Consider the following 25,625-nt stretch of genomic DNA (forward strand, 5'->3'; position numbering starts at 1 on the left):
TTCTGACTCATAGCCACCCTATAGGACAGTGGAACTGCCTGATAGAGTTTTCAAGGAGCACCTGGTGGATTGGAATTGCCAACCTTTTGATTAACAGCACTAGCACTTAACCACTAGGCCCCCAGGGTTTCCATACTTAATATCTGTGAGGGAGAATTTTAAGAAGTCAATTAGCAGGAGCTTGTTGAATATCTTCTCTGTCTCCGAAACTCGGTCAGGCATACTGAACAAAACAAAGTCAAAAATTATAAAAGACGCTTTGTGTTTATTCATAGCTTTTTTTTTTTTTTTTTAGTTACAGTGCTTGATCTACTATGTAAGACACCAACAAGGACTTAAATTACAAATTATAGACAGCAAGTGGCTTTTTTGTCATTTTTGTTTTAGAGATAAGCGCAAAAGGTTGGAAGGCAATACTTTGCCTGTCTTTAAAGTTTTTGTGGTCGTAGGTGGTTTTCATTAAACATCAAATTCCCCTACTAAAAATAATGAAAATCCTACACAGTTGAAGAAGTTTCCATTTATTTGGTCAAGTTCTGTTTATCATTGTTGAAGATCATTAAAAAATGGTTGCAACAGTACGTTGACAGATAACTGCCAGAAATTCAAGCCAGATTCAGAAGAGAATGTGGAACTAGGGATACCATTGCTGATGTCAGATGGATCTTGGCTGAAAGCAAAGAATACCAGAAAGATATTTTCTTGAGTTTCATTGGCTATGTAAAGGCATTTGACTGTGTGAATTATAGCGAATTATGGGTAACATTGCGAAGAATGGGAATTCCAGAACAACTTAATTGTGCTCGTGCAGAACCTGTACAGAGACAAAGAGGTGGCTGTTTGAACAGAACACGGAGATACTGTGTGACTTAAAATCAAGAAAGGTGTGCATCAGGATTGTATCCTTTCAATATACTTATTCATTCTGTATGTCTAGCAAATAATCTGAGAAGCTGGACTGTATGAAGAAGAAAGAACGTGGCATCTGGATTGGAGGAAGACTCCTTAACAACCTGCAATATGCAGATGACACAACCTTGCTTGCTGAAAGTGAAGAGGACTTGATCAAAGACTACATGTAGCCTTCAGTATGGATTACACCTCAACATAAAGAACACAAAAATCCTCACAACTGGACCAATAAGCAACGTAATGATAAATGGAGAAAATATTGAAGTTGTCAAGGATTTCATTTTGCTTGGATCCACAATCAATGCCCATGGAAGCAGCAGTCAAGAAATCACAGGATGTATTGCATTGGGTAAATCTGCTGCAAAAGACCCCTTTACAGTGTAAAAAGCAAAGATGTCACTTTGAGGACTAAGATGCACCTGACCCAAGCCGTGATATTTTCAATTGCCTCATATGCATGTGAAAGCTGGACAATGAATAAGGAAGACCGAAGAAGAATTGATTCCTATGAATTACGGGATTGGCGAGAAAAATATTGAATAGACGATGGACTGACAGAAGAACGAACAAGTCTGTTTTGAAAGAAGTATAGCCAGAGTGCTCCTTGAAAGCAAGGATGGTGAGACTTTGTTTTACATACTTTGGACATGTCATCAGGAGGGACCAGTCCCTGGAGAAAGACATCATGCTTGGTAAGGTAGAGTGTCATCAAAAAAGAGGATGACTTGACGAGATGGATTGACAGAATGGCTGCAACAGTGAGCTTGATCATTGCAAAAATTATGAGGATGGCGCAGGACCAGGCAGTGTTTCATTCTGTTGTACATAGGGTCGCTATGAGTTGGAATCGACTCCATGGCAACCAACAACAACAACATTATAACCTTATGGGAACATGGAAGTATACGTGGTCGGACATTACCTGAACGTACATTATGTGGCGCATGACTGTTTTTTTTTTTAAAAAAAAAAAAAAAGAGCAAGTGTAAAAGTATATATTATTTGCTACATTTGTGTAAAATAGAGGAGAAATAAGAAAAAAATACGAGTATTTACCTATTTTTGTAAAAGGAAACACAGAAAGGATAAACCAGAAACTAATGAAACTGGTTACCTATGGGATGCTGGGGAAATGAAGTGGAACGTATAGGGGAGGGAGTGATGCTTCTCTCAGTACAACAGTTTGTATAGTTTTGACTTTTGGAATAATGTTATTGTTTTTAATATTCTAAATATGTAATTAAATCAGAAAGAATGAGAAAAAATTTAAATTGAATACACAGAAAAAGGGAGTCCAACTCTATTTAAAATGGAAATCATAAACGCTAAGGAAAAAATAATCTAAATAACTTAAAATGCACTGTTGTTGTTTTTTGTTAGCTGCCATCGTGCCGGCTCCGACTCATAGCGACCCTATGCACAACAGAATGAAATACTGCCCGGTGCTGTGCCATCCTTACAATCGTTGTTATGCTTGAGCTCGTTGTTGCAGCCACTGTGTCAATCCACCTCGTTGAGGGTCTTACTCTTTTCCACTGACCCTGTACTCTGTCAAGCATGATGTCCTTCTCCAGGGACTGATCCCTCCTGACAGCATGTCCAAAGTATGTAAGACGCAGTCTCACCATACTTGCCTCTAAGGAGCATTCTGGCTGCACTTCTTCCAAGATATAATGCACTACTTTGACCATATACCTCTATTCTAAAGAAAAACAACTACAAGCTAGTCTTGAATTTACTACTTAGTAGGCTTTTAAAATTTTTTTTATTGATTTTGTTGTTGAGAACATACACAGCAAAGCATACACCAATTCGACGGTTTCTATGTGTATCATTTTAATGACATTGATTACATTCTTCGAGTTGTGCAACTATTTTCACTCTCCTTTTCTGAGTTGTTCCTCCCGTTATCATAAAGTCACTACCCCCTAAGTTTCCTATCTACTCTTTCATATTGCTGTCGTCAGTTTGATCCCATTAAAAAAAAACAAGAAAAAAAAAAACAACATTGTCATGAGTCGATTTCAACTCAAATCGAACTTATAGGACAGAGTAGAACTGCCTCATAGGGTTTCCATGGAGCGGCTGGTGTATTCGAACAAATGACCTTTTGATTAGCAGCTGATAGATCTTAAAAGGACACAATGTTTAAGGTAGACATTCTTTTTTTTTTAATAATTTATATCGTGCTTTAAGTGAAAGTTTACAAATCAAGTCAGTCTGTCGCATACAAGCTTATATACACCTTACTCCATACTCCCACTTACTCTGCCCCTAATGAGTCAGCCCTTCCAGTCTCTCCTTTCATGACAATTTTGCCAGTTTCTAACCCTCTCTACCCTCCCATCTCCCCTCCAGACAGGAGATGCCAACACAGTCTCAAGTGTCCACCTGATACAAGTAGCTCACTCTTCATCAGCATCTCTCTCCAACCCATTGTCCAGTCCCTTCCATGTCTGATGAGTTGTCTTCGGGAATGGTTCCTGTCCTGGACCAACAGAAGGTTTGGGGACCATGACCGCTGGGATTCCTCTAGTCTCAGTCAGACCATTAAGTCTGGTCTTTTTATGAGAATTTGAGGTCTGCATCCCACTGATCTGCTCCCTCAGGGGTTCTCTGTTGTGCTCCCTGTCAGGGCAGTCATCGGTTGTGGCCGGGCACCATCTAGTTCTTCTGGTCTCAGGATGATGTAAGTCTCTGGTTCCTGTGGCCCCTTCTGTCTCTTGGGTTCATAGTTATCCTGTGACCTTGGTGTTCTTCATTCTCCTTTGATCCAGGTGGATTGAGACCAATTGATGCATCTTAGATGGCCGCTTGTTAGCATTTAGGACCACAGATGCCACATTTCAAAGTGGGATGCAGAATGTTTTCATAATAGAATTATTTTGCCAATTGACTTAGAAGTCCCCTTAAGCCATAGTCCCCAACCCCCCGCCCTTGCTTCGCTGACCTTTGAAGCATTCAGTTTATCCCGGAAACTTCTTTGCTTTTGGTCCAGTCCAGTTGAGCTGACCTTCCATGTATTGAGTATTGTCCTTCCCTTCACCTAAAGTAGTTCTTATCTACTAAAAAAAATCAGTAAATAACCCTCCCCCACCCTCCCTCCCTCCCCCGCTCATAACCACAAAAGTATGTGTTCTTCTCAGTTTATACTATTTCTCAAGATCTTATAATAGTGGTCTTATACAATATTTGTCCTTTTGTCTCCGACTAATTTCACTCAGCATAATGCCTTCCAGGTTCCTCCATGTTATGAAATGTTTCGCAGATTCATCACTGTTCTTTATCGATGCGTAGTATTCCATTGTGTGAATATACCACAATTTATTTACCCATTCATCCGTTGATGGACACCTTGGTTGCTTCCAGCTTTTTGCTATTGTAAACAGAGCTGCAATAAACATGGGTGTGCATATATCTGTTTGTGTAAAGGCTCTTATTTCTCTAGGGTATATTCTGAGGAGTGGGATTTCTGGGTTGTATGGTAGTTCTATTTGTAACTTTTTAAGAAAACGCCAGATAGATTTCCAAAGTGTTTGTACCATTTTACATTCCCACCAGCAGTCTATAAGTGTTCCAATCTCTCCACAGCCTCTCCAACATTTATTATTTTGTGTTTTTTGGATTAATGCCAGCCTTGTTGGAGTGAGATGGAATCTCATTGTAGTTTTGATTTGCATTTCTCTAATGGCTAACCTTCCATCTTCTTTTGATGCTTCCTGCGTCATTTAATATTTTCCCCATAGAGTCCTTCAGTATTGCAACTCAAGGCCTGAATTTTTTCTTCAGTTCTTTCAGCTTGAGAAATGCCGAGCATGTTTTTCCATTTTGGTTTTCTATCTCCAGGTCTTTGCACATGTAATCATAATACTTTGTCTTCTTGTGCCGCCCTTTGAAATCTTCTCATCATCTCTTTTACTTCATCATTTTTTTCCTTTTGCTTTAGCTACTCGACGTTCAAGAGCAAGTTTGAGAGTCTCCTCTGAAGTCCATTTAGGTCTTTTATTTCTCTCCTGTCTTTTTAATGACTTCTTGCTTTCTTCATGTAGGATGTCCTTGATGTCATTCCACAACTCATCTGGTCTTCACTCATTAGTGTTCAGCACATCAAGTCTATTCTTGAGATGGTCTCTAAATTCAGGTGGGATATACTCATGGTTGTACTTTGGATCTTGTGGACTTGTTCTGATTTTCTTCAGTTTCAACTTGAACTTGCATATCAGCAATTGATGGTCTGTTCCACAGTTGGCCCCTGGCCTTGTTCTGACTGATGATATTGAGCTTTTTCATCTTCTCTTTCCACAGATGTAGTTGATTTGATTCCTGTTTATGCCGTCTGGTGAGATCCATGTATATAGTCACTTTTTATGTTAGTGAAAAAAGATATTTGCAATGAAGAAGTTGTTGGTCTTGGAAAATTGTATCATGTGATCTCCGGCATCGTTTCTATCACCAAGGCTGTCTTTTCCAACTACCGATCCTTCTTCTTTGCTTATAACTTTCACATTCACATCACTAGTAATTATCAGTGCACCCTGATTGCTTGTTCGATGAATTTCAGACTGGAGAAGTTGGTAAAAATCTTCAATTTCTTCGTCTTTGGCCTTAGTGGTTGGTGCGGAAATTTGAATAATAGTCATATTAACTGGTCTTCCTTGTAGGCGTGTGGATATTATCCTTTCACTGACAGCATTGTACTTCAGGATAGATTTTGACATGTTCTTTTGATGATGAATACAACGCCATTCCTCTTCAAGTTGTCATTCCCAGCGTAGGCCATATGATCGTCCAATTCAAAATGACAAATACCAGTCCATTTCAGCTTACTAATGCCTATTTCACTTTTGATGATTTCTAGTTTTCCTAGATTCATAATTTGTATTTCCAGGTTCTGGTTATTAATGGATGTTTGCAGCTGTTTCTTCTCATTTTGAGTTGTGCCCCATCAGTAAATGAAAGTCCAGAAAGCTTGACTCCATCCATGTCATTAAGGTTGACTCTACTGTGAGGAGGCAGCTCTTCCCCAGTGACAGCTCTTCCACCCTGAGGGGCTTATCTTCTGGCACTATGTCAGGCAATATTCCGTTGCTATTCATATGGTTTTTACTTGCTAATTCTTTTCAGAAGTGGCCTGCTGGGTCCTTCTTCCTAGTCTGTCTTAGTCTGGAAGCTCAGCTGAAACCTGTCTGGCACGAGTGACCCTGGTGGTATTTGAACACCAGTGGCATAGCTTCCAGCATCACAGCAAGACACAAACCCCCACAGTATGACAAACAGATGCGTGGGGGATATATATACATACACATACATATATATACACACACACATACACAGAGAGAGAGAAAACAGAAGTGGGAAAATATTACAAATTAGTGTTCCTATGTAATGAATATACAGTTCTTTCCCCTCAGTATTTTATTACGCAAATTTTAAAACATTAAAAAAATGGAAAGAATTGTATTGTGAACATCCATCCCCAAGATGCTACAATCAACAGTTTGCTATATTTGCTTTATCATGTACATATTTATCCATATACTACTGGAGTTCTTTTTACTATTTTTACAATTTTTCTCTAAATTTGAAATTATTTCAGAATAAAATGTTAAACCAATTAGTATGCAATTAAAAAAAAAAGTTTCCATCTAGTCAATTCTGGCTCATGTCAGAATAGAAGTGTGTTCCATAGAGTTTTCAACGGCTGATTTTTTCCAAAGGGCTTTCTTTCAAGGTGACTGCGAAGTGGACTGGAACCTCCAAACTTTCCGTTAGTACCCAGGAGCGTTAACGGTTTGCACCTCCCAGGGACTTACAAGTTGTTGTAGAATTGATTCTGATTAGTGGCATCCCCATGTATGTTAGAGTAGAACTGTGCTCCAGAGTTTTCAAGGCTATGACCTTCTGGATGCAGATTGCCAGGCCTTTTTTCCAAGGCACCTCTGCGTGGGTTCCAACTGCCAACCATTCCACAAGCGTTTAACCGTTTGCACCACCCAGGAACTCAACCCGGGGACTAGTATATAATAAAAGGAGATAAAAATTAGAGAAGTAAAGGAAGGTTTGGAGGGAAGAGAAAGAATTAATTAGTGTAGCATGAGATAAAACCCCAACTTGTGGAACTTTAACACTGTCTTGAAGTTAGTGTCTTAGCCTACTCAGCCTAAGTCAAAATCAGTGTCTCAGCTCTTCTCTAGAGAGTCCTAAACTTGGCTTCAAGGGGTTCTCTAGTTATTTATTAAACACCATCAAGCGTCATTTTTAATGTCTGCAACTACATTTCCCGAAAGCCCTCTATCTTTCCTCGCGGAAAAGAGAACAATTTGAGTGTTCCCCCCCCCCCCCGCCCCCACTTCAGTGTCGCGAGATTTCATCAAATCTCATTAGGAGCCCTTCCGAAAGCCATTTTGTTTTTCAGGGCTCTTTGCAAGGGTACCGGACGCGAATTGCACCTAACCAGCAGCTGCAGTTGCCGCGATTCTATTTACTTCCAAACGATGTTTTCCATGGCCAAAAACGCACTAAGTCGTCTTCAAGGTGAGCAAAAATTGTGAGCAAATCATTTTCAGCAGTCTCATATTCATTCGTCCTCGTGGTCTTTTTTGCCCTTTCCCTCCACCAATATCCCTGCTTTGTATTTCTAAAATGCTCTGTCCTCCCGCCTGTGTCCCCCCCGCCCCGCGCCCCGGCAATTGGGACTGTGTCCTTAACATTGGCTTTATAACCCCGGTTTTGCTTTGGTTCCCAGCCTTCTGTTGCCGAAGAGAGTAATAGTTCATTCCTGCCTACGATTTCAGAGAAGGACATTCTTGGTGGATACCTCTCGTTCCTGAAGTGATTTTCTAAGTTTTAGTTATGGTGGTACATTTATGTCTAAACCCGCGTAGAACCTCCTCCCCAATTCCTGTAGCCATGACGCAAGGAAACGTAATCTAGGTCTTCACCTGGTTTCATTGCAGAGAGACAACCTGAATGGTAACCCTGCAGCTTTCAAGTTATTTGTGGGTGATTAACAGAATATTAGCTGTCCAGAAAGCAATCATGTTCATTTTTTTTCCGTACTGGAAAATTAGGTACAGGGAAAATTTGAGACCAGCATTAATTATTGAGAATGCACTAGAGAGAGAGAGAAAAAAAAAATCTGTGCTTAATTTGTACTGAAGGTGACCTTGAGTAATTAGTATTTTTGCAACCTGAGCAGTTGTCTTACAGTCAAGGTGACCTTAAGCAATTACCTTTTTAGCCATTTTTCTCCCCGCCCGTCCCCCCACTTTACAGAGTCATGGAGGGGGTGGCTATTATAAGATTGCGTTCTTAACACTTAAGCACCTTTGAAAATAACCAAAAATAGTCACCTGTCTGGGTTTTCATGTTCCAAAAGCTACATTTTTATGGGGCAGTTCTACTCTGTCCCACAGGGTCGCTACGAGTAGGAATCGACTCAACGGCACTGGGTGGGTGTCTGGGTTTTCTTGTTCCGAAAGCTACATTTTTATTATTTCTTTCACTTTGGGCAAATGATTTAATTTCTCTGAATCTCGCTTTACTCCTTTGTGGAAACAAAAAACCCGTTGCCTGCCGAGTGGGTTCTGATTCATATCGACCCTACAGTTCAGAGTAGAACTGCCCCATAGGATTTCCAAGGCCGTATTCTTTGGGGAAGCTGACTGCCACATCTTTCTCCTGCAGAGTGGCTGGTGAATTTGAACTGCCAACCTTTCAGTTAGCAGCAAGCGCTTTAACCACTGCACCACCCGGGCTCTTTTGTAGTACCTCAGGAAAAGATTTTTTTTGTTGTTTTTCAATTTTTATAAATGTGGAATTCAGCACATACTCACTTTGAAACTGTTCTAGAATAGAATATATTGTGAAATGTTTGCAATTTCCTCATTCTAGGTGTGACTACTTAAAGGTGGTAAGGAAAGCCGTATAAAGCAGTCACGGGAAGAAACTATATCCTCAGCCCATCATGTCACATAGAAGCCATTATGTTCTTAAGTACTAGTAGGAAATGGACAACACTGCTGTTTTTCTAACATGCTTTTCATTACATACTTGATGTGAAAGTACCTTTTAAGGCCCTGTTTAAAACAATAATGACCTGCTTAGATTGGAAAAAATAGATTGGAGAGGAAGCAAAAAGCCAACCTGACCAAAAAAAACAGCTGGAAATACACATTTTCCAGTCTTGGTCCTTTCCTAAGCACTCCTAAGAAACTCCAAGAGACAGTTTGAAAACAATCCTTGTATCCCTCCTACTAGAATAATAGTAAAAGCAAAGTTATAATCTGGTTATTCTGCTCAAAAACCTTTACCAGCTCCCCTTGCCTACCAAAAAGAGTAGCCTAGTATTCAGGACCCTCCATGATCCTTTCTAGTTTAATGCTGTTAACATGTTTATACATCTACCAAACTTAATTGGTTTTCCAGTACGCTGGCCTTTTCTACTTCTGCCCGTGGTCAGATTCCCCTTTATGACATCTACATAACCAAATCATACTTGTCATTCAAAGCTCTTAGCTAAAATTCTGCTTCCTTGTATTATTATTTTTGTCTACATTGTCTAATTTCCTCGTTTAGACTGGAAGTTTCCTGAGGATGGGGTCTGTGTCTTAACATATTTTTATATACCCATTTCTTTTAGCATGCTGCCTTATTCATTAATGATTTTTAAAAAATAAATATTCCCCCAATTTTTAGTTTTTTTTTTTAGTAACTTTAAGGTGATAAATATTTAGTGTGCTTAAATTTGAGTTTCATTTTGAGTTTATTTGCCCTTGTATGTTTTAAGTTGTTGAGCACTGTTGAGTAAACTTCAGTGAAAATTTAAGACATTACTATTCAAGTTAATGAATAGGAACCAAGTTCCAAAGGTTATATAAATACTAATTTGAGGAAAATGTTACTGACACACTGCTGCTTTGCTTTTTCCCTCCAACGTTTTATTATGAACTTTGAAACAAGATGGAGGAGTTGTATGATGAACACCCACGTACCCACCACCTAGATTCTATAGTTAGCATTTTGCTATATTTGTTTTATCACATCTTATTTTTGATGCATTTTGAAGTATGCTACTTTGCTTTTAGCTAAAATATGCTTTAACATTTTCTTGAACCGTATTAATACTGTAAAGTTAAATTCCTTGGCTTTCTTTATTGGCAGTATCCATCACGTATATTCTGTTTTCCTGATTTTGTATAGATATGCTTCTGTATTCTTTTTTTTCTTTCTTTTAAGTTCGAAGCATTCAGCAAACAATGGCAAGGCAGAGCCACCAGAAACGTGCACCTGATTTCCATGACAAGTATGGTAATGCTATATTAGCTAGTGGAGCTACATTCTGTGTTGCACTATGGACATATGTAAGTACTAAAAAAAAAAAAAAAATGTAAGTACTAGTCATTGGTAATTTCTATTTTAGATGTTTTTCATTCTCACTTGGACCGTGTGTTCAAAATGTTTTTACACAGTAGCATACATTTGTGGTTAGGAGAGACTTAAGAGATTCTGTAATCTAATCACCCACCTAATGCATGGATTTCTTCCTTAACATTAAGCATTCATTTCCTAACATTTCCAATAGCAAGTTGCTCACTGGATCACAAAGCAGCCCTTTCCATATATGTAGCTATCAAAAGGATCTTACATTATGTTAGAATCTGCCTTTTTATATTCTATTCATCATTCCATTGCAACACAGAAATTCTGATCCTACTTCCATGTAACAGTCATCAGACAATGCTATCATGTCTCCTGAGGCCTCTTTCAGAGTAAACATGCTTAATTCTGCCAGTCATTTATTGTTCTGTGGTTTTCAGGATTTTCACCATCTTTGGTCACTTTACTGGATGTACACCACTTACCAGTTTTTCTTCTAAAATTGTGCATTCAGAATTGGCACAGTATTCCTGATAGATGAGATGTGAATTTAACTTGCTTTCAATATTTTTGTTTTCACATTTTATATTTAGCAATCTAATTACCAGTCGCTGTACTTGGTGGTTAAAAGTAGGAGTTTTGAAGCTGTAATAAATATAAAAGTTTGTTTTAATGTGTTTTTGCCTTAATAAACAAACTTTAAGAGACCTTTCCCATTCTTGTTTTGATCTGCCTGAAATGAGATATGCTATTAAAATAAATGAATACTTAATTATAAGGATAAACAGATGTTGTCTTTGAAGGAGTTTTTGGAGGAAATGCTCCTTGATGGTGAAGGGATATTACAAAGGGCTCTTTGGCATTTATTTAGGTAGTCGTGGTTGAAGGAAGCAATGTTTTGAGGAGGTAGTGTAAAAATGTGAAATATAATAGAATTAAGTTCAGTTCCTCAATCATACTAGTCATATTTCAGGTGCTTAATAGCCACATGTGGCTAGTGGCTACTGTATTAGACAGTAGAGATAGAAAACATTTTCATTATCTTTGGAAGTTATATTGGACAACACTGCTCTATTAGGACAGCATTTAGGTTTGGACTGCATGGAAGGCATTATAGCCCAGGTGAGTTTCTGTGTGTTTTCAAACCTATAGAGCAGAATACCTTTCTGACTTCTAAGAAATAGACTCCAAGGGAGAGTAGGTTCTGGTACTGACACCATTTTAATTCTTACAGGTAACAACACAAATTGGAATAGAATGGAACCTGTCCCCTGTTGGCAGAATCACCCCAAAGGAATGGAGAGATCAGTAATCAAACCAGCTGGTGGTATAATACTGAATTGTTTTAAAACCGACTTATAATTGATGCCAAGTAAAAGCACTGTGTACCCATTAAAATATGGCATTATTGAAGAAATAAAGTCCATTTGAAACTTTTATTGTAGGTTTTCATTGTTTCCTATGTAAATGAAACCAAGCTTGATTACCATTTATTTAGTCTTTGTGTTAATATTAAAGTCAAAATGCTATACAACTTCTTAAATAGCTTTTCTCTGTAAGGTAATGTGAAAGGAAAATTAAGTTATCATCTGGGAATCAACTTTACATTAAGCTGAATTATAGCTCATGAATAAATGATTATCTTTGAGCTAAAAATTTGGTGTCCAGATTTTGTTTATGACTACTATTTTCTACCTCTTATTTATGTTTATATTTGGAATTGGTATTACTAAGTCCTTTTCATTCCTGCCTAGAGAACTTATGGTGTCATTAGACCCAAGGGAAGAGTGGTCCTATAAAGTGAACTCCTAGGATGCGTGAAGACTGGTTAGCTCTTTGGCTCCCTTAGCATATTTATTTAGGTTTTAGATAATCGTATATATTAGGGAAGTTTAAAGTGTTACTAAAAAAAGGATCTGTCAAATACACTTTTTCCCTGTTGTCTATAACAGTGATCTTTCATGTTGCTTTACTGTAATCTATAACAGTGTTTGGTTTTGTGCATTATCCTGAGTTTGAACCCACCAGCAACTCCATGGGAGAAAAGACCTGGCAATCTGCTTCTGTAAAGATTTCAGCCTAGGAAGCATGAGGCAGTTCTACTCTGTCCTATAGGGTCGTTATGAGTTGGAATCTACTTGACAGCACCTAACAAGAACAACGTCGTGTGTTGATAATGCTCAAGTAAGCAGAAAATGGAATTTCAGTTGAGTAACCTATGTGTATTAGCTAAACTTAGAGATTTCTAAAATTCATTTACCTGATAGTATCAAAGGTATCAAAGGTATCAGATAAGTGGGTTTTAGGATTCTCCAAACTTGCCTAATGTAGATAAAGATTTATACTTAACCAGACATTTGTAAATTTTTTGCTTACCTGTATTACATGAAATACTAGAAGTATGCTCTAATGCAGTATGTCTTAGTTTCTCATTAAATTAAAATTTTCATTCAAGTCAGCAACTTCATAGTTTGAGTAGGAAAAATAATTTGAATGTCATTGCAAAATAAGTAGTTTGCAAGGTTTGTAACTATAGTAGTACCACCATTTGGTAGAATTCAAACAATATGATATCCCATTTGTAGAAAGGATGTTACTTATAAGACTAAAGTATTCAAATGCATGTAACCCTAAGATGTGACTAAGCAAAATAAGCATGGTTTTAAGGAAGCCTCAACCTTCGATTAGATGACTTTTTCATCACTGAATTACCACTGAGTATGATGGTGTGGTTAAGAGCTACGGCTGCTAACCAAAAGATTGGCAGTTTGAATCCACCAGGCAGTCCTTGGAAACCCTGTGGGGCGGTTCTACTCTGTCCTATAGGGTCACTATGAATCGGAATCGACTCAACGGCAACAGGAATTCTAAAGAATAGAGGTAATTTTTAGTATGATTTGTACTACTTCTGTCACATAAGTGTTAACTGTCAGCTATTTTGACAGGTTAAAAGGAGTATAACATTTTAGAGTGTCTATTTGTCCATTTGCCAGCAGAAGTATATGTTACTTTGTGTGATAAAACCTGGTGGTGATACAAGCTTCTAAAAATTTGTGGCTAACCATGTTCTGATGAAAACTGCCATGGCCCCTACTAGAAATGAAGCAGTAGTTTTAAGTTTTTTAATTTTTTCTATCAGTATTCGAACTTTGTAGCTTTTCTAGTGCACTCAAATAAAATAAACTTATAACACATCCCTTTGAGAGTTTTAATAATACCTAGAGTTGCAAAGTTGTCTAATAAACTAGTCAGTCTCCCGGTCCTCAAGTATCTGTGTGTCTGAAGAGTTCAGGTAAGTGACCTACTTTAGAAACATTTCAAATTCTTTAAATGCTTTGTTGTAGAGCTATGAAGTATCTTTTTAATTAGGGGGAATGTCATAAATCCCATTCTTAATTTCACTCTAACATGAATTAATTTGCCACCTGTGTACTGTTCTTTTAAATTCATTCAATAAACTTTAGGTACTTCGTTAGTTGTGGAAGTGCAGATGTTGAGTCTCACTTATGACTATTAACTTTGGCTGAGATTATAGGTGGCTCCAAAATGCTTACAAGGTGGTATTAGTATCTGCTCAATCCCCAGCAAACCTGATACTTCTCGAAGACATTTGCCTTTATTGAAACTCAGTCAAAATAATACAGTAATTATGAAAAAAGTATGCTCGTGTGTTGGTAAGGGGGATTAGGGATGATGGATTATAGATACAAGGTGTTTTGGAGTGAGGGAAATGCCCAGTTAAGAATGTACATGTTTGGTAGGGGACCTTACAGTGCGTAACGATACATTATTATTTACATAAAAGAACTAGAGAACTGGTAGATATGATATTCTCCTTCTGGTAAGGTTGTATTTCTGGTTTCAGCCTTTTAGTGAATTTCTTTGAAAACTTAAAATTGTTAATAGTTACAAACCAGTTTGTTAAGTATTGGAAGCCCACTTCAAAACTGTCTTAATACAATGTAATTTTTAAAATTTTCGATTTGGGCTGAATTCACATCTTAATAGTTAAGGCTGTGCTCACTGGTTGACATGTACAACTTTCAGGAAGAAAAGGAATCTTGAGGCTAATTTTATATTTATATAGGTGGGTGGGCAATTTTAAATGTTGCCTGACAAAGCTTAGTAGGAATTTAACAACAGGTAGGATGGAAAGTATTTAACCCTTAAATGTGCTTGCCTATGTGCCGGACACTGTTATAAGCCTTTAATGAATATTAAATTTATGTAATACTTATGCTTTGTGTACTCTCTTAGGCTTGATACTACTCTTCTATGGGAACTGGGCTCAAATGGTTCCAGTTGAAAATATAGTCATGTGATTAGTTTGCTCTTACATCTTATGACACATTTAATGAAAGGAAATATGAAAAGGCCACATCTTGCTTAGAAATAAGTGAAAAGCAGCAGCTCCCTCTCTAATGTTTATATTTTTAAATATCCTAAAATTCTGTTTTTTAAAATGTTAAGTTGGAAAATAATGCATTTTTCACAATTTTTTTTCTGTACCACTTATTTATTGCATTGTATTGTTACATTTTATGCATCTCATCTATCTAAACTCACGGTGATACTCTTAATTTTTGCACCCCCGGAACTCTAGCTATTTAAAATGATGGGTAAGTTAATGAGTAAACGGGAAAATTGTTCAGAGCTTGGGATGGCGATATGAAGGTTAGAGTCCCCTTCCTCTCAACACACACATAAAGATTATGAATTTGAAAACATACATTTTTTTCCTTGAGGTCATTTTTCAGTGAAAGGATAAGGTGAAATTCAAAGTTCTGTCATTTACATATGGAGTTAGGTAATACAGTCTAACAGAAGCAAGCTAATTACATGTTGGGGAAGGATGAAATGTGTAGATGACGACTTAAAAAGAGTTCTTATGGTACAGTGACAACTTGTTCCCCTTGGTTTGACGTTAGGAAACTACAGATGACAAAGGCACTGTTTTGGTGGAGTATTTTTGGTTGTTTTTTTTTGGGGGGGGTGGGGCTCTGCCGCGCCGAAGCGAAGACTTCCGCCCGAGGCTCCTTGTCAGTCCAGGGGCAGCAGGAGGCGGGAGAAGCTTGGCGTTTCCTGCGTTTCCCACTCACGTGACGCGCCCCGCGCGCGCGCGCCCTCTCTCTCCATTGCTTGTCCGTCCAGTTTCCGCCGGGGCACCACCCGGAAGTGGGGGTAGTGGAGGGAGGGAGGGGTAAGGCGGGAGGCGGTGGGAGCAAGGGGTGGAGAAAGAAAAGAAGCAGAGGGTGGGGTTGCGGCGGCCGTCACCGTCACTGCCACTGCCACTGCCACAGCAGTCGCTGCTACTGTGACCTCCCAGTGTGTGAGATTGAAGCCCGTGCTCTTGGATTTATTGCTGTAGCTCCGGAGGTTTGACGATAGGACAGAAAAACCAGGTAAGTCGTACGTTGGCTTCCCGTCATCCCCTTCTACTGGAGGGAGTGTCCTGTACTGTCATTCTGTACTACCGTGTGGTGGGAAGGTCATTTTCATATGGGGCAGTCTTCAAACTCTCACTCCTTCCCAACTCAGGTACTTGCCACACTTGAGGTTTTACCTCCTCAACCAAGGGAGACGGGAGGGGAGATGAGGTCCTGACCTGTGTCGCTTGTTGTACCCACCTGGGGAGAGTGCCCTGATCATTCATGGCGTATGTTACCTAATTAATTGAAGGTACGAAGAGGTCTGTGCCCAGTGCTGGAGGTCACGTAGACTGGGGTCTCTCCTTAATGACACCTCTTTATACTTTGGAAACTAAAACTACTAGGATCACCATTATTAATGAAATAATAAAAAGTAGATATTTTGCTTTTTGTCTTACTGTGGAAGCATAAGCTAAACTGTGAGAGCACTCGTTTCCACTTTGTTTTGTTTATTGTGCCCGCTTCTCAGTAAAGTTAGTCTCCATCCTTGTCCCACCCTGTTGCATCTTTATTTTTGACATCATTTTTGTTGTAGACATCATTTTTGTTGTAGACGTTGAGGTTATTCTAAACACTAACAACACTTTTATCATTTTATAATTCAGTGTTTTTCAGGATTTGATCTTTGTTTTAATCATAGTTTTGTCATTTACAGTACTATGTATTGAGACTTAATGTGTGCAGAACATTGAATTAGGTGATACTGAGGTGGGGTTGGGAGATGTACAAGATGTCCCTGCCCTTAAAAGAGTTTATAGTCAAGTTAGTTGAGTTCAGCAATGAAGACAGTGGGTTCTAGCAACACCACTGATTGAATAACTAGGCTGCTTATCTCATCCTTTTTTAAAGACTATTTTGAACTGAGATTTTATTATTTTTTCTTTTTTTTAATATTTATGGTGCTTTAAGTGAAAGTTTACAAATCAAGTTACTTTCTCATACGAAAATTTATATACACCTTGCTATGTACTCCTAGTTGCTCTCCCCCCTAATGAGACAGCACACTCCTTGTCTCCACCCTCTATTTCTGTGTCCATTCAGTCAGCTTCTGACCCCCTCTGCCCTCTCATCTCCCCTCCAGACAGGAACTGCCCACATCAAGTTACTTTCTCATACGAAAATTTATATACACCTTGCTATGTACTCCTAGTTGCTCTCCCCCTAATGAGACAGCACACTCCTCTCCACCCTCTATTTCTGTGTCCATTCAGTCAGCTTCTGACCCCCTCTGCCCTCTCATCTCCCCTCCAGACAGGAACTGCCCACATAGTCTCATGTGTCTACTTGAGCCAAGAAGCTCACTCCTCACCAGTATCATTTCTATCTTACAGTCCAGTCCAATCCCTGTCTGAAGAGTTGGCTTTGGGAATGGTTCCTGTCTTGGGCTAACAGAAGGTCTGGGGACCATGACCCCCGGGGTACTTCTAGTTTCATTGAACTGAGATTTTATTTTTTATATTTGAAGTTTTCTTGTGTTTAGAGTCATAACATGAGAGATGAGAGTTTTTTTTTAAACGGGAGGATCTCACAGTGTAGTAGAAAAGACAGATACATAATTACTTAAGCATTTTTTATTGCTAAAAACATTGAATATTAGGAACAGAAAATGCTAAGAGTCCAGGGAAGGGAGCATTTGAGATGGGCCTTGAAGAATGAATAAGGTTTAGCTTTGCAGAAATGGAGGTAGGATATGGCTTTTCAGGCAGCAGGAATAATGTGAGCATAGGCACTTGGGGGCTAGAAAGATGCAGAACATCCACAAACACACTGCTGTGTCAACATTGGAGCCCTGGTGACGCAGTGTGTTAAGAACTTAAGCTGCTAACCAAAAGGTTGGCAGTTGAAATCCACCAGCTGCTCCTTGGAAACCCTATGGGGCAGTTCTACTCTGTCCTATAGGGTCACTATGAGTCGGAATCGCCTCGACAACGCCAACGGGTTTGGGTTATAGGGTCAGTATGAATCAGAATCAACTTGATGGCACACAACAACATGTCAACATTACTATTTCTAACACAGGCACATCTTCTAGGACGTTACTCGTTAGTGAAAAAGCATATAGATTTCAGAGCTGTAAATACGGTAAGTTGACAGCTATATCCAACTACCCTCTAGCGCCTCTCCTTATCCTTAAAAAGTCTGTACATAATAAAAGAGCATGGAAATGACAAAAGCAGTGTTAATGTACAAGATTTAATTCTGACGTGAATTCAAACCTAAAACAGAAAAAAGTAAAAGGAAAGCTTCCTATACTTTAATTCTGTTTGAGTGTTGTGTCTTAAATGTAATTTGGAATAGTTTTTTTTAGTTGCCGGGAATGAATAACAGCATCATCTAAAGCCAGGAACTGTTCCAGGTTTTCCTCAAAGGAACTTCTGCTTTTCCTTGTCTCCTCCAAATTGATTTCTCTACGGATCATCTTAACCTGATAGAAACTTTTCTTTTCCAATCACAGCCTTAGAAAGATCCTGATTCCTGGTCTTCAGTTACGGTCAGATTAGACACTAATACCCTCAAAGGATAAGTTAATGTCTCTGTTCTCTAATGTGAAAGGTTGTTTTTCTTTTAAGCATACATGCAGAAGCAGTAAAGTTTGTTTAAAAAATAGAGTGCAGCTAACACACTACAACCTTTCTGTGAGAGCTCTAAGGCGATACATAACTTTTAATAAATTTCTTGTTATAACTGGTTTTATCTATATATTTTAAAATGCTGGACAAACTTTAATGAAGACTTTTGACATCCCAGTGAGTGAAAATAATCTTCATTTGCCAGTTGGGAAAGTTGTGAGGAGTGAAGATATGTTTGAGGTGATAACAGGCACTGGCAAAGATAATATTTGGGAGTTTTGTCTCAAAATTCTGTCTACTCATCTTTGTTAAAGAGCAGTACTAGTTTATAGTGTGTTTTTTTTTTTTTTTTAAACAGTGATCTTTTGTAGGACATAAGTCAAGGGGCGGGGTAGCCGATAGCCCTATAGTTAGTGGTTAGGCAGAGTATTTCTGTTAGTCAACCATCCCAGCAATCATGTTTTTCACTTCTAAATTCCAGTTTTTAGATTTATTTAATGTGACATAACTTTCTTGCTGACTTGCTGAGATAAAATGGCAGGAAAAGTATTAAAATTCCTTTAGAATGTGTTTCATGAAAGTGAAAGGGTACAATATTTCTGGTTTAATAAATACATTCCTAGTTTCTCCACCAGGAGCCCTGGTAGTGGAATGGTTAAATGCTCAGCTGCTAACCAAAAAGTTGGCATTTCGAACCCACCCAGAAGTTCCGTGGAGAAAAGACCAGGTGATCTGCTCCCATAAAGATTATAGCCTAGAAAACTCTATGGGGTAGTTCTACTTTGCTACGTTGGGTCACTATGAGTCGAAATTGACTCGGTAGCACCAAATAGCAACAACAGTTTCTCCGCCACTGCCAGCAAATTGAGGTGATACCTCATCTTTGTGAGTGGCAAATGTGTTGGTAGATTACATCAGTTTTCCCAGATATTTCTTTCCTTGAGGGAGATAAAGATAAAAATACCCATTTTGAGCCATTTTGTCCACATTTAGAATTATATAGCTATGTCTCAAGGAATTAAAAAAAAAAGGTTATCCATTTTTACATTACAAGTCTCTAATGTAAAAAAGCCCAATTTCCCTGACCTATAATCAGGAGTATCTTTTAACAATTTGCTATTTGAAATAAATGGGTTATTTTACATCTCAGGGAAAATGTTTTAGCCTGGCCATTTATATTAGTTGATTTTGTTTGTTTTGTTTTGTGTTATTGTATTTGCTGTTGATCTTGCAGGTGCAATTGATACCTAATCAAAGGCGATAGGGATGGGAAAATATCTGAATTACTGTCCTCCCCCACTCCCACCATAGAGTTTGCAGAGCACTGTTTAGTTCTTGGAAACCCTGGTGGTGTAGTGGTTAAGAGCTGCAACTGCTAACCAAAAGATTGATGACTGCTAACCAAAAGGTTGGCAGTTCAAATCCACTAGGCGCTCCTTGGAAACCCTATGGGGCAGTTCTACTCTGCCCTGTAGGGTCGCTGTGAGTCAGAATTGACTCAGCGGCAATGGGTTTGGTTTGTTTTTTTTGGGTATAGTTCTTGGATTTGTGAAGGAAATCATTTCTGCTCTCTTAAGTATTTACCTGAAGCACTCTACCTACCAGTCAGGAGAGGAGAACATTAACAGGGCTTCTGTTAAGACCTGAAAAACAGAGAGAGAGAATTTCAGAGTAGTGATCCCGCTAAAGAGAATTCTCAGGACTATTTAGGATAAGTTTGTAGCTGACCTCTAGTGTCATGAGGATACTTGAGAGATGATCCTTGAGCTAACAAAAGCTTATAGAGAGCCTAGTTGTTAAAGAGTTCCAAATGTAATCTCCTTTGTTCATCCCTGCACTTAAACAGTGGTAGGATAAAATAAGATGTTTAATTTTTTAGATGATGATAAAATTATTTGTTCTAGTAATTCTAATAGAATTCTTAAATTAGTGCTAGATTTTGTATTATTAAAATAATATTTACTGTAGTATTAATAAAATATTAAAAACAACAACATTAAATTATTTGCATACTAGTGGTTTCATTTTGACCTATAAATGCTTTCTTCTATGTTACTGTACTATTTCACTGTTAACTCTAAATATTACCTTTTAGTTCAGATTTATAGCCACAATATATTGGTAGTAATTTTAACCACAGCTCTAAATGCATTTTTAGGTACTTATTAGCATAGAGATTATTGTCATATTTCTTCAGGTATTGTCTGTCTAAAGTAAAGTGTTTATTTGTTCATCTGTTTCTAGTTAGGTGATAACAAGATAAATTTTAGTCATAAATACCTTTGTAGTTTTTAGATAGTTTTAAAGCCTTAAATTCATTGTGTGGTGATGGATAAAAGATTAGTTTATTTATACAGTATATTATTTCACTTTGAGTGCCAGAGTGTGGTTAGGATTGCCTAAAAGTTTGTCCACTATGTTTGTTACAAAAATAACCCACAAATTCCTGTTTCTTAACTTTAGGGCAAGTGGTAAGTCATGGGATTTTGAATCTTTAAGTAGTTTTTTGATGCACATAAGGGAAAGAGACCAGAACTGTTCCTTTTTCTGGTATAAAAAGTAAATCTGGTACTTTGTCTATTGTTTGCTCTTTGGTAAGAGTTGACATATTCTTTCAAAGGACCAAATTTTATTCTCAGACTTAGCAAGTGGCTAAACTGGGATTTAATGTCAGTCTGGCTTCAGAACCCATACTCTTACGCAGCATAAAAGAACTGTGTTTTTTTTAAAAGCACATGTATATTTGAGCAAAGTTGTCCTAAAAGGGGACACATATTTATCTTCTTTGAAAGTATGAATGAGCAAAAGGTATGATATGTCATTTATTGATTTGATAATTAAAAAATAAAATATTGGTATCTGATCATTTTCCTTGATACTTTGAAGCTAATCTCAGAGTAAGGACTCATAGTTTTGTTTTTAGCCAATTATATTATTTAGGGATAGGCTAAATTACCTAATGTTTAAAATGGTGTTAGTCTTATTTATATTCTCAGAGTCTTCCAGGAAGAGGAAGGAAATGGTCTATGTGTGTTTTTCCACCTTTACGGTGAACATATCTTTGAACTTGGCCAGACTTTGATATTTATAATAACACATATAGAATTTAATCTGTATGAAAAGAAAGTACAGTAAAACTTGATAATCAAGCATGAATTGGAACATTGCTAGCTACATCTTCTGGACTATTGGGTATTCAAAGCATCTTAACTTCACCATTATATTGTGAGGTTTTGCTGTTTTGGAGAGATAATATAGGATTAAGAGTGGGGATTCTGGAGCCAGACTGCCTTGGCAGGAATCCAGTTCCTCTGCTTACAACTTTTATGATGCTAGGCAGATTTCTTACCCCTCTGTGCCTCAGTTCCTTCAAATTTGTAAAATAGGGGAAATAATAGTACCTACCTCATAAGGTTGTCCTGAATACATGTAAAGCCCTTAGAACAGTGCCTGGCAGGTAGTAAGCACACAGTAAAATTTAGTTACTATTGTTATGTTAATATATTATTTACTGTAAAACTAATTTTAGCAGCCTATACAGTATTATAAATTATAGTTCTGTTGTATGATAAATTTAGTAGACTATAGGAGCAATAAACTGATCAGTCAATACTTTTAAGCAAATTAAATTTCTAAATTTGTTGTTGTTAGTTGCTGTTGAGTTGATTCCAACTTTGGTGACCCCATTTGTGCAAAGTAAACTGCTCCATAGGGTTTTTGAGGGCTGTGATCTTTTGGAAGCAGATCACCAGGCCTGACTTCCAAGGCACCTCTGGGTGGGTTTGAACTGCCAATCTTTTACCTAGTAGTTGGGTGCTTAACAGTTTGTGCCACCCAGGGAGTCCTACTTCTGAAAAATTTCTGAATTACATCACAAAAAAATGGAAAAATCAGATTGGGAGGGCACAGTAGCTAACATGACATCTCAAAAACTCATTATGGCAACTAGCAAATCAAATCATCTTACATGCTTATTTAACTTTTCCACCAAGAAGACTCATAATAATCGGCTTGTGTATTTAGTGAGCCACGGACTCTGGACCATCAAGATTTTCCAGATTATTTCCCTGATTGCCAAATGCTGAACCATACTTCTACTGAATTAGTTCTGAAATATAAAATTTAGGCATTGGAAAATGCTTTCTGCCTGTCTAAACTACTCTACAAAATAGCTTCATTCTTACAAAGTTGTGTGTAAATTGACTTTTTATAATCATATCAACACTCTAATTAGTAAATATTTATGGTGTGCTTGTTGTATATCCATTCTTTACCTAGGCCCTGTGAGATAATGCAAAGAAACATAAGGCACGTTCTCTAAAGTCTAGCCAGGGAAAGAAGTCTTATACCAAACAATTACAGATAAATGATACTGACTGTAAGAGTATTTGGAATTCAAAAAGAAAGTGGGTAGGAGTATTTGAAAGAGGTAGAACTTGGATTCATTTAATCATTCAGCAATTACTTACTAAGTAGCTACCATATGCTAGGCACTGGGGATATGATAGTGAACACAGCAGATATGATCCTGCTTTTGTGGAGTTTATAGACTAATGAGGTGATAGAATTTAAATATGTGGAAGAGAGTAGTCTAGGTTAGGGGACCAGTTTAAGCAAAGTCATAGAAAGAAATAGTAAGCATGGACTCATGGGACTTAGTGAGGAGAGACTTGCCTGATAGTAGTATAGATTTTATGTTGGGGAAGAGTATTGAAAGTGATAGATAAACAGTGTGAGGCCATCTTTTGAATGTTTTGAACGATTGCTTAAATCTGTGGTAAATTCCTTTGATTATAGTATTTTGGAGATGGTTAGCAGCGTGGGCTTTGGAGTCATATTTCCTTATTTGATCGCTTCTCCACTCTTTTTTTCTGAAGTTTAGAATTTTGTATTAAGTTTTATTAGTGACACAACTATGCAGGCAAGAAAATGATACTTGGCTGGGATCAGTAACCGAGTAACACTAGAGAGGTTAAGCAGTGTGCACATGAAGTGCCAGTGGGAAGTCCAAGGAAAAGTTGGAAGAAGTAGAAGGAGGTTAGGTAAGGAAAGAGAAGGAAATACGTTGTGTGATGGTTGGTAGAATGCCATCAGAAATGTCTTGAAGTAAAACAATATGTTAGCCTAGCCTTTGTTTTAGTTATGTTTCTGTAAGAAAAATGTGTTTCCTTTGTCCAGATATGAGGAACAGAAACTTAACTGCAGTTACTTGACTTGGCTATTTGAGGACTACTGGTGCTAGCATCTAGTCAGTTTCAGATTATCTTCTACACTTTAAGCATCTGGCTAGACCAATCGTGTCCCAGTTTTGTGTTGCACCTAAACACAACTTGCTTAGAAGCTTATGTACTAAATTTTGTTTGTAATTACTTTTAGTCCTCTCTTAACTTGGCTTAAGACATGAGTGAATTTGCAAATGCATGCCTGTTACAACCTGCCTTTAACTGTTATTATCTTTGTATTTAATGTTAGTCTAATCATGCTCTAAGAAGGTTTGACAGTATTATTTTGGCATTTTCTAGAATTTTTTTCCACAAGGAAGGTAAAAATGTTTATACAAGAGCGTCTTTGTCTCCTCCCAATCCTTTATTATGGTTTTTATGGTGATATCCAATCTTTTTATAAGGAGGAGCTTTTTTTTAAATCTCTGAGAGTCTTGAGATCAGAGCAGATACTGACAGTATAGTCCTTAAGAAGTAGTTGCTGGCTGTGCTATTCTCCCCTTCACACTGGGAATCTCAGCTCGAACATGTGGCAGAAAGGAAATGTAGCAGAGAGGAGAAGACCTTACTGGTAACTAGCTTGGAGGTCCATGAAGAGAGGTTTCTAGATCTACCAGTAGATCCTGCTCTGCAAGTTAGAAGTTCCTACTTCATTTCCTCCCAGGCTATTGTGTTGCACAACTCCAAGGGGCACCAGTCACATTGTTAGCCTGTAAAAATTATGATGTGGAGTTACGCAATATAGCGTTCCTGAAGTCTACCCAAACCACTTCTATTTTTAACCTCTTTCTGCCCTCAATATCTACTACATGCAGCAACCGTCACTTGGCCCAACAAGTTCATCACTTGAATCTCTTTACTCCCCACCTTAAAGCTCTTCTGTAATCCAACAGATAAAATTCAGATATCTATCTGAGGATTTCATCGGTGTTCTTACTTGAAGTAATTCAGTGAGCAGAAATGGACCATTTTGAATTGGACAATCATATGGTCTACTATGCCAGGAATGACAAATTGAAGAGGAGTGGCATCGCGTTTGTTGTCAAAAAGAACATTTAAAGATCTATCCTGAAGTACTAGGCTGTCAGTGATTGGATAATATCCATACTTCTGTAAGGAAGACCAGCTAATACGACTGTTATTCAAATTCACTTACCAATCGCTAATGCAAAATATGAAGAAAAAGATTTTTTACCAACTTCTGCAGTGTGAAATTGATCAGACATGCAATCAAGATTCATTGATAATTACTGGCTATTGGTATGCAAAAGTTAAAAAGAAGAAGTTGAAAAATATGGCCTCAGTGATGGAAACGACACTGGAGAATGTATGATAGAATTTTGCCAAGACCAACAAATCCTTCATTGCAAATACCTTTTTCAACAACATAAATGGCGACTATACACCTTGCCAGATGGAATACACAAGAAGTAAATTGACTACATCTGTGGAAAGAGATGATGGAAAAGCTCAATATCATCAGTCAGAACAAGGCTAGGGGCCGACTGTGGAACGGACCATCAATTGCTCATATGTAAGTTCAAGCTGAAGTTGAAGAAAATTAGAAGAAGCCCATGAGAGCCAAAGTACGACCTTGAGTATATCCTACCTGAATTTAGAAACCATCTGAAGAATAGATCTGAAGCATTGAACACTAATGACTAAAGACCAGATAAACTGTGGATGACATCAAGGACATTGAACACGAAGAAAGCAAGAGGTCATTAAAAAGACAGGGAAGGAAGAAAACACCAAAATGGATGTCAGAAGAGACTCAGAATGTTGCTGTTGAACGTCGAGTAGCTAAAGCGATTGGAAGAAATGATGAAGTAAAAGAGCTGAACAAAAGATTTTGAATAGTTGCTCGAAAAGACGAAGTATTACAATGAAATGTGCAAAAACCTTGAGTTAGAAAACCAAAAGGGAAGATCATGCTTGGCATTTCTCAAGATGAAAGAACTCAAGAACGTATTCAAGCCTTGAAATATTGACGGATTCTATGGGGGAAATGAAAAGACAGGAAGGAAAGAAAAGACCAAGATGGATGTCAGAGGAGACTCTGAAACTTGCTGTTGAGCATCGAGCAGCTAAAGCAAAAGGAAGAATTGATGAAG

The 25,625-nt window shown here is 37.9% G+C and overlaps 2 protein-coding genes across 6 annotated transcripts in view; both read left to right on the forward strand.

Moving 5' to 3' along the window:
* Window positions 1-7,300: 7,300 nt before the first annotated feature.
* LOC100658215 (cytochrome c oxidase subunit 7B, mitochondrial) lies at window positions 7,301-11,727 on the forward strand. Its single transcript, XM_003412712.4, has 3 exons — window positions 7,301-7,446; window positions 10,150-10,274; window positions 11,525-11,727. Exons 1-3 carry the CDS (start codon window positions 7,407-7,409, stop codon window positions 11,600-11,602), a joined length of 243 nt encoding a protein of 80 aa, XP_003412760.1. The 5' UTR covers window positions 7,301-7,406; the 3' UTR covers window positions 11,603-11,727.
* Window positions 11,728-15,524: 3,797 nt separating this feature from the next.
* The window catches only part of ATP7A (ATPase copper transporting alpha), a 212,110-nt gene continuing 202,009 nt past the window's right edge, over window positions 15,525-25,625 (forward strand). For 2 of the 5 annotated variants that reach the window (XM_064278577.1, XM_064278578.1), the window contains exon 1: window positions 15,525-15,692. The gene's annotated coding sequence lies outside the window, so the exon portion shown is untranslated. Of the gene's footprint in view, window positions 15,693-17,738; window positions 17,802-25,625 lie in introns of all 5 variants that reach the window. The other 3 variants (XM_064278579.1, XM_064278582.1, XM_064278581.1) reach the window with 2 other exon arrangements.

Source organism: Loxodonta africana, chromosome X (assembly GCF_030014295.1).
Source record: "Loxodonta africana isolate mLoxAfr1 chromosome X, mLoxAfr1.hap2, whole genome shotgun sequence".
In the NCBI taxonomy this organism is placed as follows: Eukaryota; Metazoa; Chordata; class Mammalia; order Proboscidea; family Elephantidae; genus Loxodonta; species Loxodonta africana.